General features: G+C 31.1%; 1 protein-coding gene across 2 annotated transcripts; it reads left to right on the top strand.

Moving 5' to 3' along the window:
• Nucleotides 1–990: 990 nt before the first annotated feature.
• On the top strand, nucleotides 991–7,548 carry LOC105804189 (ABC transporter G family member 1). 2 transcript variants are annotated; one of them, XM_012636689.2, is made up of 8 exons: nucleotides 991–1,400; nucleotides 4,022–4,104; nucleotides 5,291–5,755; nucleotides 5,854–5,940; nucleotides 6,027–6,149; nucleotides 6,236–6,430; nucleotides 6,512–6,598; nucleotides 6,693–7,548. In XM_012636689.2, exons 1-8 carry the CDS (start codon nucleotides 1,106–1,108, stop codon nucleotides 7,377–7,379), a joined length of 2,022 nt encoding a protein of 673 aa, XP_012492143.1. In that variant the 5' UTR covers nucleotides 991–1,105; the 3' UTR covers nucleotides 7,380–7,548. The 2 variants fall into 2 exon arrangements, with proteins under 2 accessions (XP_012492143.1, XP_052479123.1); XM_052623163.1 differs by lacking the exon at nucleotides 991–1,400 and adding an exon at nucleotides 2,232–2,717.
• Nucleotides 7,549–12,647: the final 5,099 nt, after the last annotated feature.

The raw sequence follows: 12,647 nt of genomic DNA, 5'->3' as shown, positions 1-12,647 counted from the left end.
TAACCAATGTTTTGTCCTATTGGGTTTTCCTAATAAGGTTTTTAATGAGGCAATATATTATGCATATTATAGATATGTATACACTTTTTCCTTCATTAAGAATTTTTTTTCCCACGGGATTTTTATCTTAATAAGGTTTTAACGTGACACATTATCTACCAATGGACATCCAATGGGGAGTGTTATAAATATCTTATTAAGTGGATGTCCATCAAGATCAAGATAAGTTTTGATGTACTTTAAATTCTAATAGTTATTAGAAGTAAATTGCTACTTTATTTATACTTCTTATGCTTATAAATAGAGACTTTAGAAAAGTTTTGTAAATATTTAGATTTATCAATAAAATACGTTTTCTCTTTGCTTTTTCATTCTCTTTGTTCTTTATTTTCTATCCTTTTATTTTATAACAAATATAAATATAAACATAAATTTTTAAAATAAAAAAATAAATGGATGAATCTAAAATAAGCTTAAATTAATTATTTACAAATGTAAAGTTTTAAACTCACATTTTAAATTAGATGTCACTTAACAAAATATAAAAGGTATTAATATTGTAGTTAAATCCGATTGGGACACAGCCCTCAACGCCTCTATCCCAGACATCCTCATTGCCGGCGGCAGCAACAGATATTATATAGCTGGAATCAACCCTGGAGTGTTGGGATAGAGCAAAAAGATTTTGGGGTGATTTTATCCACGTGTAACCTTTTTCTCATCTCACTAATTTAATCTATCCCCTCTCAAAATTCAAACTTGCGCAGCTTACAATTACGTTTCAAACTTACACAACTTATAGATTCACCTAATCAATATAATACGTTTAACGTTTCAAACTTTCCAGAGATTTAAATATTTCTATTAATTTAAAAACAATTAAAATTTGCTTCTCGATAGGGATTCCTGCATACTTTAACCTAAAATCACCAATTCTACATTTGTCTGCTACTAGCAGTGTATATAATATTTTCCAAAAATTATTCTTTAGTTGGAAAGTCTTGCATCTTCACGTATACGTAAACAAGAATACACTTAATAACTAAGGATGGGCAGTAGCTTCACTCAATCTCTTCTCATTCATTAACTTAGTCCAGTATTCAGCATGTCATCTCAAAACCATCACCCTGAAGCAGCTGAGAATGACAACTTGGAGATTCAAAGCATGGTTTCTGGACAAATCGATTCCTACAAGGAAGCGGCGTCTTTCAGGATTGAGATGGAAGCAGGTGATGGCGTTTTCTTGACATGGACTGATCTTTGGGTGACTGTTTCTGGGGGCAGAAAGGGAAGCAGGGCGATCTTACAAGGGCTCACAGGATATGCTGAGCCAGGGAAGGTGTTAGCCATCATGGGACCTTCAGGGTGTGGCAAGTCAACCCTTCTTGATACACTGGCAGGTCATATTTTATCTTTACATCTTTGCTTCCCTTTTCTATTTTCATTTTCCGAAAATCGGAATATCCCTCACTTTGACTAGTTTTTCACAACTTCTGGTTGAAGATAATAGTAAACCTACAAATAGTTTGTGTCAGAACCGCTTGACCATAGCCACTAGCCAACGGAATTGTCGATGGGATCGGTCACCTCTCGAAAATTAAAACAGATAGAGATATGATACACTGGGTAAAAATTAGGTGAATTATTAAAATAGTTATATTTGTTTGTCTTAAGTTATATTTTAATTATTTATATTATTATATTGTAATATTTTAATTATTAAATATTAATTATCATTATTGATATAACGGTAAATTGATATGATACGTTAAATAATCTTTCAAACGAAAATTTTAAATTAAATTATACAATTAGTTTTTATATTTTTTTGTTTTGGGCAATTTAATTTTTTTCTTTTTCTATTTTTGAGCTTTCCTCTCTTTTTATTATTATTTTCTATTCTATTCTCCTCCTTCTTCCTTTTTTTAACGTAGTTTTTTATATTTTTATTTGTTAAAATTAATCCCTATACTTTCTTTTGAACAATTTGATTTTTTTCCTTTTATTTTCTCTCTTCTCATATTCTTCATCTGCAGAAATATAATTTTGCCCACCAAAAACTAAATCTTTGTTTCTTTCACATGATTCTTAAATTAAATTTGACTGAAAATTGAATATCAAACATTCTTAAATAACTCGATTTGAATATAACCTAATTTTGAAAGTAAAATTAGATCTAACTAATCAATATAAAAACCATATCCTTAATCAAATCTAAACATAAATTGAATTCAACAAATTTTCCTGTTTCCAAACTTTTACAAAATCGTGTAGATTATTCCTTTCATTTTCTTTTATTTTCTGACAAATAAAATTAAGCAAAAGATAAAATTGATCTAAGCCTTCTTGGATATTCCCAAGCAAGCTTGATTGAAAGTTGAGCATGGATGAACCGAAGAGAGAAATGGAGCATGGAACCAAACTGGTTTAGGTAAAGTTGAGGGTAAGTTTCGTATAATGGTTGTTTTAGTCATTGAGAGTGTAGAGCTCATTTGAAGAATCTATGAAATAACGTAGTTTCGAAAGGGTGAGAATATTGTTAGTAAGATAAATAAGGTGGTCGTGGGGGTTGGTTAGGAGGTTAAGTGAATGGGCTTGAGAAACTTTGTTGAGGGCGGACTGCCATAAGTCACAATTGGTGAGGTCTTCGAGTGAGGCGAGCTTGTGGACTAGGTCATTGAGAGCGATGATGGACAATGAGGGTTTGTAATTGTGAGGTGAGAATATGTGAAGCAAGTTCTATTTTGGTTTCAAATTTCGCCTTTTCTTTTTCATAAACATAAAAAAAAAAGTTTTAACAAATGGAAAAATAGAAAAATTATGTTAAAAGAGATGGAAAACAGAGGAAAACAGAGGGAGAAGCGTAAAATAATGAAAAAAAAGGAAATTTAGAAGAACATAAAAGAAAAAGAATTAAATTGCTCAAAATGAAAAAAAATATAGAGATCAATTGTATAATTTAATTTAAATTTTTTGTTTGAAATGATAATTTAACGTGCCACATTAGCTTACAGTTAGATTGTTGATGACAATTAATGGCTCGGTGACTAAAATGTCAGAACACGTTAAAGTAAGTAGCTAAAACGTAACATTTCAAACGTAAGTGACTAAAATATAACCTAAGGTAAACAAAAATGACTATTTTGATAGTTTATTTGTAAAAATAATATGGATTTGTTTGTAGGAGAGTTAGATTAAATTCTCCTTTATTTAAAAAAGAAAAAGAAAAAGAAGTAAATTAGTCTATATACCTTAGATTAAAAATTAATTTTTCTATTAAAATTTTCGTTTATTTTACTATTAAAATTGATTCTTATAAGACAATATGAAGTACATGTGGCACATTATACATAATTATCTGATTATTTTATCTTTTACAGTAGTTTTTAATAATGGAGATGGATTAATTTTTAACGAAAAATATTATTTTATTTTTAATTTAATTTTATTATCTGATTATTTTATCTTTTACAGTAGTTTTAATAATGGAGATAGATTAAATTTTAAGGAAAAATATTATTTTATTTTTAATTTAATTTTATCATTTTAAATAAATAAAATAAAATGTAAAGTTATTTTTAATATAAAGACTACCATTATAATTTTACGGCTCTAGTCTTGTTTGTGTGTATAAATTTAAAAGTAAAACGATATGTTATTTGGGTTGTAGTATGAATGCTATGATATCACGTTGATGGACAATTTTATACGGGGCCGACGAAAAACAAATAAATTATAAAATTAGAAAAGTCAAATATTTTTTATTATTTAAATATGAAACATTTCAAAAGTTGAGGAAGAATAGGAAAAGGATGGAGCATGCCTGATGCCCCCCCTCCCACGTCGCTCTTTATATCAAAAAATATATGGGTGTGCACCGAAAGTAAAATGTTAGATCCTGTTTATCTCCTATAAAGTTATAAAATAATTAATGTTAATGTCATGGTACTTCAACTTTGCCTGCAAACTGCTTCTTTAGTAAGGTTGGATGATAAAATGATAAAAAGTGTTTGATTGGCAGGAAGACTACTAAGTTCGCGTATGCATCAAACAGGGGAGATCCTAATTAATGGTCGCAAGGAAACACTTGCTTTTGGAACTTCGGTATGGAAATTATTTACCAAAGAGGATTTCTCTTTATTCCATGTTTTCATTTTTATTGTAGGATGGTTTATTATTATTTTTATTCCATATTTTTTGCTATTTTGACGGTAGATTTCAAAAATAGAGCTAATAATAAAATGTTTAAAAAGTAAAATTGATATTTTAAATATTATTTTTAACATTTATTTTCCTATCACTTTTCCACAAATTGGGTATTAAAATATAAAGTAAAATAATGGAAAGTGGTGGACTTTTAAATTATTCTATTTAAAAAAAACTCTGTTCAATTTCTTTCAATTTGAAGTTGAGCAAATTGATCCTTCTCAAAAAATTAAAGTAATTTAATTCTTATCAATTCTAAAAGTGAGCAATTAAGGACAATTAATCACGACATTAATATTTTTCCATCAATTGTACATGATTTTGATTGGTATAATTACAAATTTAGCCCAAAAATTAATATATTCTATCAAATTAGTCATAATTTAACAAATTTATACAGCAAAATTTGTCTAAATGTGTAAATATTTAGGTTAAATTTATCGATTTTTAGAATTAAAACAAAATGACAAAATATATAAACATCGAAGGCTAAATTTGTTATTATATCAATCAAAATTATGTACAATTGATAGAAAACATTAACATCGTGATGAATTATCCTTAGTTGCTCACTTTTAAAATTGAAAATGATTAAATTGCTCTAATTTTTTTAAGAGGACTAATTTACTCAATTTCAAAATTGAGAACGACTAAAAAGATCTTTTTACCTTCCTTTTTCAGAGTAAAAATATGTTGTCCAAGCAAGGGGGCTTAGTTTTCCTTCCCTTTTAACCAATCCAAACATGCTAGTAAGGTATTGAACTTGAATACTCAAGAACCTAAATCCTCAACCTTGTCAATAAAAATAAAATTGCATATTTTTCTTTTACTATCTTACCTATAATTTTTATTTTTTCAAAAAGTACTGCAAAATTTTTATATTATTTTTACTTCTTTCATAATAATGTACTAGTTATTATTGAATTTGTTGACTGATAAACCTTATGTTATATGTGTTTACATGCCATATATTTGTTATAGTAGAGTTATTTGTATTTTCATATAACAACTTGGGAATTATGACTTTCATCAAAGCATGCCTAAGAAAATCACTAACCAACATTTTTTTAATGTTCAATATTAGGCTTATGTTACTCAAGATGATACTTTAATGACAACGCTTACAGTAAGGGAAGCTGTTTTCTACTCAGCACAGCTTCAGCTGCCTGATTCCATGTCAATATCTGAAAAGAAAGAAAGAGCTGAAATGACAATCAGAGAAATGGGGTTGCAAGATTCCATGGACACCAGAATCGGAGGGTGGAGCACCAAAGGACTTAGTGGTGGACAAAAGCGGAGAGTCAGCATTTGTATTGAGATCTTAACATGGCCCAAGCTTCTCTTTCTTGACGAGCCCACTAGTGGACTAGATAGTGCAGCATCCTACCATGTCATGAATCGGATTGTGAAACTAGCTCACCAACATGGAAGGACTATAATCGCATCCATTCATCAACCTAGTAGTGAAGTTTTTGAGCTCTTCCATAATCTTTGCCTTCTTTCCTATGGCAAAACAGTCTATTTTGGTCCTGTTTCAATGGCAGAGATGGTATACATAGATCTATCTTTCAAATATTCGTCCAAATTGGCAACTAATTATGACTGGTTGATGATTTTTTTTCTTTTGAAAACTAAACTTGTTTCTAGCTTTTTGCTACAAATGGCTTCCCATGTCCACCTTTAAGGAACCCATCAGATCACTATCTTAGAACAATCAACAAAGACTTTGATGAAGTAAGTATCTGATACTTTTCACTCAAAGTATACACTATGTAATTGATAAGTTAATTAGCAATTTTTGAATTATTGGTGTTGATTAGGACATAGAGCAAGGAATAGGTACCAGTAGCACAGAGGAAATCATTGATACACTTGTTAAGTCTTACAAGTCATCAGAGATATGCAAGCAAGTTCAGCATAACGTATTAAAGATATCCCAACAAGTATGCTTGTTTTAAACTTAAGTCTTAAAGAGACTTTAACCCAAAAAAGCCTATTACTCTAACTTGTATGGGTTCTTTACTTGCAGAAAAGAGGGCCTCTAGAGAAGAAGGGAAGTCAAGCCAGCTTTATTACCCAAAGCATTGTTCTTACAAAAAGATCTTTTATTAATATGTATCGTGACTTAGGCTACTACTGGCTTCGCTTTGCAATCTACATTGCATTATGTTTATGTGTTGGGACTATATTCCATGATATTGGCTTAACCTATGGCTCAATTCAGGTAACTTGATGACATATTATAAACTATTCCATTATTTAGTAAAGATAATGTAAACGAATTACCAAAACTTCGGATTTTCAGGCTAGAGGATCCATGCTCATGTTTGTTGCGGCATTCTTGACTTTCATGGCGATAGGAGGATTCCCTTCTTTTGTTGAAGACATGAAGGTACTACTTTTTTTTTTCAATGTCTTCACCATTTAGACACTTACGTACATGCTTTATTAGTTTTTGACATTTTTCCCCTCTTCACCAAAATCAGATCTTTGGCCGAGAAAGACTAAATGGACATTATGGGGTTGGAGCATTTGTCATTGGAAACACAATTTCATCCATTCCTTACTTATGTTTTATCTCTTTAATCCCGGGAGCACTAGCCTATTACCTGGTTGGACTTCAAAAGAGTTTTGATCACTTTATCTACTTTGTCATATTGCTCTTCACTAGCACGATGCTGGTCGAGAGCATAATGATGACTGTTGCAAGCGTTGTGCCGAATTATCTCATGGGAATCATTACAGGAGCTGGTATTCAAGGGATAATGATTTTAAATGGCGGTTTCTTTCGGTTGCCTGACGACCTTCCAAAACCAATCTGGAGGTACCCCATGTACTACATTGCATTTCACAAGTATGCGAATCAAGGATTCTACAAGAATGAATTTGAAGGATTAAGTTTCCCTAACAATCAAGTTGGAGGACCTCCCACCATTACTGGTGATGAAGTCTTGAGAAGCTTTTGGCAAGTTGAAATGGGATACTCTAAATGGATTGATCTTGTAATCTTGTTTGGCATGGTGGTTGTATACCGTCTCATGTTCTGGGGAATTATTATCACAGTTGAAAAGATTAAGCCTCTTATCAAGGATTATATGGCGGCCTCTCCTAAGAAATCAAGTATGATATTAGAAAACCCTTCCTCTATTTCTTCACAATTAGAAATGCTTTGAAATGTTGCATATTAAGTATTTATATTGTTATGACTTTGTCTAGGTTTGCAACTCAATAGAACCTAACTACTATCCTTGTTTGAAATGAACACCAATTTTATGGTTTTCGTTTACGATGTCCATTGGCGTGGACTAATATGAAATAACTTGGACCTTTCTAGTTACAAAAGCAATGTATGAGACGATAAATATCCACAGTTTAATCAGAAGAATTTGTATACCGAAGTGGTATAAATGGTATATGCGAACAAAGTAATCAATTGTATTGTAAAAATCTGTATTTTTTATTTTTATAATATTGGGAAAGGAAAAAGATGACAATGTTTAAATTTATGTTATGTAAGCCAACTTTTCGCCACTCCACCTGTGATGACTAAGGCAATTTTGTCATATTTCCTGGTGTATTTTCCTTCAGTACAATAGGATGACCAAGTAAGGCATTAATAACATTTGTATTAAAATTGTACTCATGCCCCCCAAGTATACTTGCATATAATGCTTAGACTTGTTATCTACAATACTCTTTAGCAAATTGAAGTAGAATTCTTGGACAATATCAGCAACAAAGGCTTTGCAAGCGTGACAATTTTCAAAAGATGTGTGTGGAGCCAGGCAAGTGAAGCAAACCATATCTTTCAAACTATTCACTATCTATCACATGTTAAACATCAAGGTTTCTCTTTGACACAAATTTCCACCTTTTCTTAGCTTCATTGTTCAGAAAATCACAAGGCTTTACCTTGACATAATCGTGGTCATGCTTTGATCGTGTCTCTATTTTTCACTTGCTTCGAGTGATAGGCCTGTAATCTTCCATTGGTTGTTTTCCTTTTATCTTTTACTCTCGGTTCAGCCAATGTCTCGCTAGCAGCATAAGTATGAAAGCTTGCTGGTAAGTCAAATTCAGTTTGTTTTTCATCTCCTTCTCTTATTCCCTGCTTTGTCCCACTTTCTGTTTGAAAACATGTGGGATCAGTTAACTAGACCTTTTATCATACAGCTTCTCTTCATCAAATTCTTCCCCCGTGTTTCCCACTCAGTCTTCCTTATCTTTCTCTATTTATTTCTTCATCTTTTTCTTCCTCAGGATCCTTGGAGGAAGATTCTTCTTCATCTTTATCTTTTTCCTCTATTTGATCATTTGTTGGAATAGGTGTCTCATCAAGTTCATCTCTAGGTTGTTTTTCACTTGATGCTTCTATATCTTGTTCTGTTAGGGAGTCCATCAAACGATCAATCTGCTCATCCTGGGCATCTTGATCGATCGATGGAAGACTTTCTTTCACAGTTTTGTTGCAAGGTAGTTGTTTCATTCTTAGATATCTCCATGGGAGTGGAGGAACTCCCTTCTTTTTTTCTTTTTTTTTTTTTGCAGCCCGTTTTACTATGGCCATCGATAACAAGAGTGTTTGAACTTCTTGAAGAAACAAGGAAAAACCCTTTAATACCGCCTCCTAAATTTTGGTTGGAGATTATTTAATTATCTGTTGCTTGCTCACTATAATCTCTTTAACCCTGGTGGAATTCAGCTTGAAGGATGTGGAATATGATCTCCATATTTTTTGGCACCGTTATTGCGTACGAGATTTATTTCTTCATGGTGACCATGATTCTTTTTGCTCACTTGCAGCCTGCCTCTTGTCGAGTATTGTGTTCTATGGTCCCTGCATATATTTAATTTTGTATCGGCGGGTATGGTACATTCGAAATCAATATCACCATTCTAATGTTGTCCCATATTTAAGCTTTGCTACAGATTGGTGTAAGATTTTTCTCGCAGCTTCTAAGCTGCCATTGCTAAATTTTAATTCGTATATAATGGTTCCTAGATGGATTGAACCATCAGTTGGGTGGTGCAAATTGAATGTTGATATTGGAAGGGACTTGCGCATCAAGTGATGTGAATGTATTGACATGGTGCCACGATCCGCCAACTTGTATTGGTCTTTGGCTTTGTAATGACAATTTATTTAATAATCATTTGGATGCATTCATTTTGATGAGTAATTCTTCTAACGAGGGCATCTGTTTTTTAATTCAAAAAAATGCCATAACTTTGTAGCACCCTTGCCTGGGATTGGAATGTATATTAATGCTTCATAACGTGTACCTATATCGACCTGCATATCTCACAAGCCATTATTTAAAAAAACAAAAAAGAACATGTTTAAGAGGATGTCTCAAAACACATTTTTATTGGAGATTAGTTTAGCAATTTTAATCAGTTTAGAGGACACGTAAAGAGAAAGCGTTGGAATGGGAATGGGGAAGTCAACATCGTTGAGTGGATCGAATCATCAGATTTATGGGAACCACTTTGTACCATGTGATTCTCATACGTAACCTCCCTATGACAACTCCTCTGCAGCAACCAGATTGCACATTAATATCCAGCTTTTCCTTTCCAGATTATTACTTATAGTCCATTTAGTCTCTTTATTTTATTTATTTAAAATTAATTTCTTTACTTTGTTCATTTTCAATTATATCATTAATTTTTTCGTTATTTTCATTAAAAAAAAGTATAATCATAAAATTAGCTCTCAATTTTTTTTACTTTTATGCATTTAAAAAACCTATATTTCACAAATTTTCATGGGATAAGAAACTATGCTAAATGAGATAAGAGGAACTTTAAGATTATGCCATATTATAAATAAAAATTAAATTATAAAATTTATATAAAATCTATATATATATATAAATTCAAAAATAAATAAAAATATTAGAAACATAAAATATAAAATTAATAAAAAAAGTATATATACCGAATAAAGTATATCCACTTAGTTTAAATTTCTTGTTAACAAAAAATTCCTATTTTTCTTAGATCAACAAGTTTAAATCCATCATCCTCTTCTTCAAGATGAAACCCAATCATCTTCTAAAAAAAAACATAAAAATAGTTCTCCAACAAATAACCACTTTGGTTTCCAAAATAAATAAATAAATAAAGCTTTAAAATTTTTGAAGTGTCTTGGAGTTTTGGTGGTTGGAAGTTTGTTTTTATTGTTTGCGGTGGGTGTCACCCTGAAAACATGTTTTGGCTTTTGAGAATTCATCAAACTCTTTATTGCTTCCGGGTGTGTGGGAGGGAGCAAATTTTGAGTTTATTTGTTCTCTTCAATTCTAAGGACAAATTCATTAGTTGATCGCATGCTTTTTCTCTTTTTCTTTCTCTTCCATTTTGTAATGGCGAAAGGTTTTCTTTTTTCTTTTTTTGGTTTTCTTTGGGGCGGGGGCTAAGAGAATTTAATAAGTAAATTTGATCAATTTTTTTGAATTTTGAAAATGACGCTTTAAACAATTAGAAAATAGTTAGATTAAGAAAGAACAAGAAAAGAAAGGCTAACAACCATGAGATTGTTTTCCGACCAAATCTAATAGAATTAAATAAGAAATGTGACTTATCCGATAAAAAAAATTAGGGATTTTAAAAATAGGGGCTAAATTAACAAAATGACAAAGATTAAGAGCTATGTGATTATACTTGATTTTTAAAGAGAGGTAATGCAAAAAGATTAACTAATTGAAGTGTTATTTCAATGTCAAAAGACAACGGATGTCGACACTCAAAATATTGTAAGGATGCATTCGTTCAAGGAATGCAAGATTATATTTGAGAATAAGATTATAGGAATGTAGAATTAGTTATAGAATGCAAGAACGTAGAATTTTGATGTTTGGTTAATAGAATCTAAAATTATTTAGAAGCATATATTACTAAACTAAATTGTACTTATTATAGATCTATTTTAGAAGTTTAACTCCTTTAATATTTTTAGCTTTAATTTCCATAAAATTATAATAAATTCTTATTTTATTAGAATTTATATATTACTAAGTAACTATATGATTGAAATAAATTTATAAATTCCAATTCTAATAATTATAATTGCATCATCAATCATAATTATAATTATAAATTATAAAATCAACTGTTTCGCTGTTAAGCAAAAGAGAATTTTTATTTTTAATTGGAATTAAATTTTATTCGGAAAAAAAAAAGACGAAACAGATTAGAATTATAAAAAATGATGGGTTCATTTGAAATTTGGGATGATTTAAAGAATACTTATATTTCGGCATTTTAACACGAATGTTTTGAATCCAAATAGGGGAGGTAGGGCATTGGCCCCCTTTACTAAATGAGAGAATGGTCTTCTAAGCCCTCGCATAAATTAAAACATTAAATTTAAGGTTGTTTTTTGTCCATTGGGAACAATTGCATTTTTGGTCCCTACGGGAAATGAGAAAATTAATTTAATATTTTTGTAACACATTTTTTAGTTTTGGTCCTCAAAAATTTTATAATTTTATCTTATCTCTTATAAATTGACTTCAACCTTTAATCCAAATGAAATAATAATAAGGATAAACGAAACGCTGCTTAAAAGCAATCATTAACAAATTTTAAAGCTAAAATTTCAAGATCCCTGAACTGGTATTAATTTTTAATTTTATTGTTGATGATAAACTGCAAGAATACGTCTCCGCCAACACTTTATTTTTCTTCTCTTTAGGAGTTATAAGTTTTAACTCTGCGTATAAAACACAGAAAAAAGAGAGCTTAGTTTTGTTGTGTTTTTTGGGGTATGTTATGTTACTGTTCGCTGAAGAATGACTAATGGGGGAGGCATCTGATTAAAAAGCAAAGAATCGCAGCGACAAATCAGGAAAAATAGAGATAAGAAAGCGCTGGAAAAAAATAAATCTCACAGCACCCCCTGTCGGTGCACATTACTTGGAAACTCGGCCACAGCCAGCCACTGCTAAGTGCCAATTTTTCTGAGTTTCACGCGTTGCTGTGGCACGTCTCCAGTCACGAAACTACGTGATTCGTTCTGTAATCTGTAATCGAATATCTCTTCTTTTTTTGTTGTTTTAAAATATAATATATATTTCTTGGTTTTTTTGGTTAAGAAGATTAGCATTCTCCGGTTATGGCAACTTTTCTCTAGTATCTGGATTGGAAGTTCACAGTTCCAGGTTAAAGAAATGGCAGGGTTGGATATGGTGCTAAGCAGATCAGTTCTAGTCTGTCAATGCCAAGTGGAGTCCATGGTGAAGTGGGATATGGATTGAGCTGTATTTTTATAAACTATAAAATATATAAGAAACAAAATTAGTCCTCAAAATTTGACATACAAAATCCTGCTCTTGAATGCACCTGAGGCACCAAATCTTCAAAGGACATGAGATGCCAAGCCTATGATATCTTTTTCTTTTATGATATGAAAACTTAGTACCGTATTTATCAATAACAAA

The sequence above is a fragment of the Gossypium raimondii genome, chromosome 11 (assembly GCF_025698545.1).
Source record: "Gossypium raimondii isolate GPD5lz chromosome 11, ASM2569854v1, whole genome shotgun sequence".
Lineage (NCBI taxonomy): Eukaryota > Viridiplantae > Streptophyta > Magnoliopsida > Malvales > Malvaceae > Gossypium > Gossypium raimondii.
The sequence above is the reverse complement of the archived record's forward strand: the minus strand, read 5'-3'. Positions and strand labels throughout refer to the sequence as shown.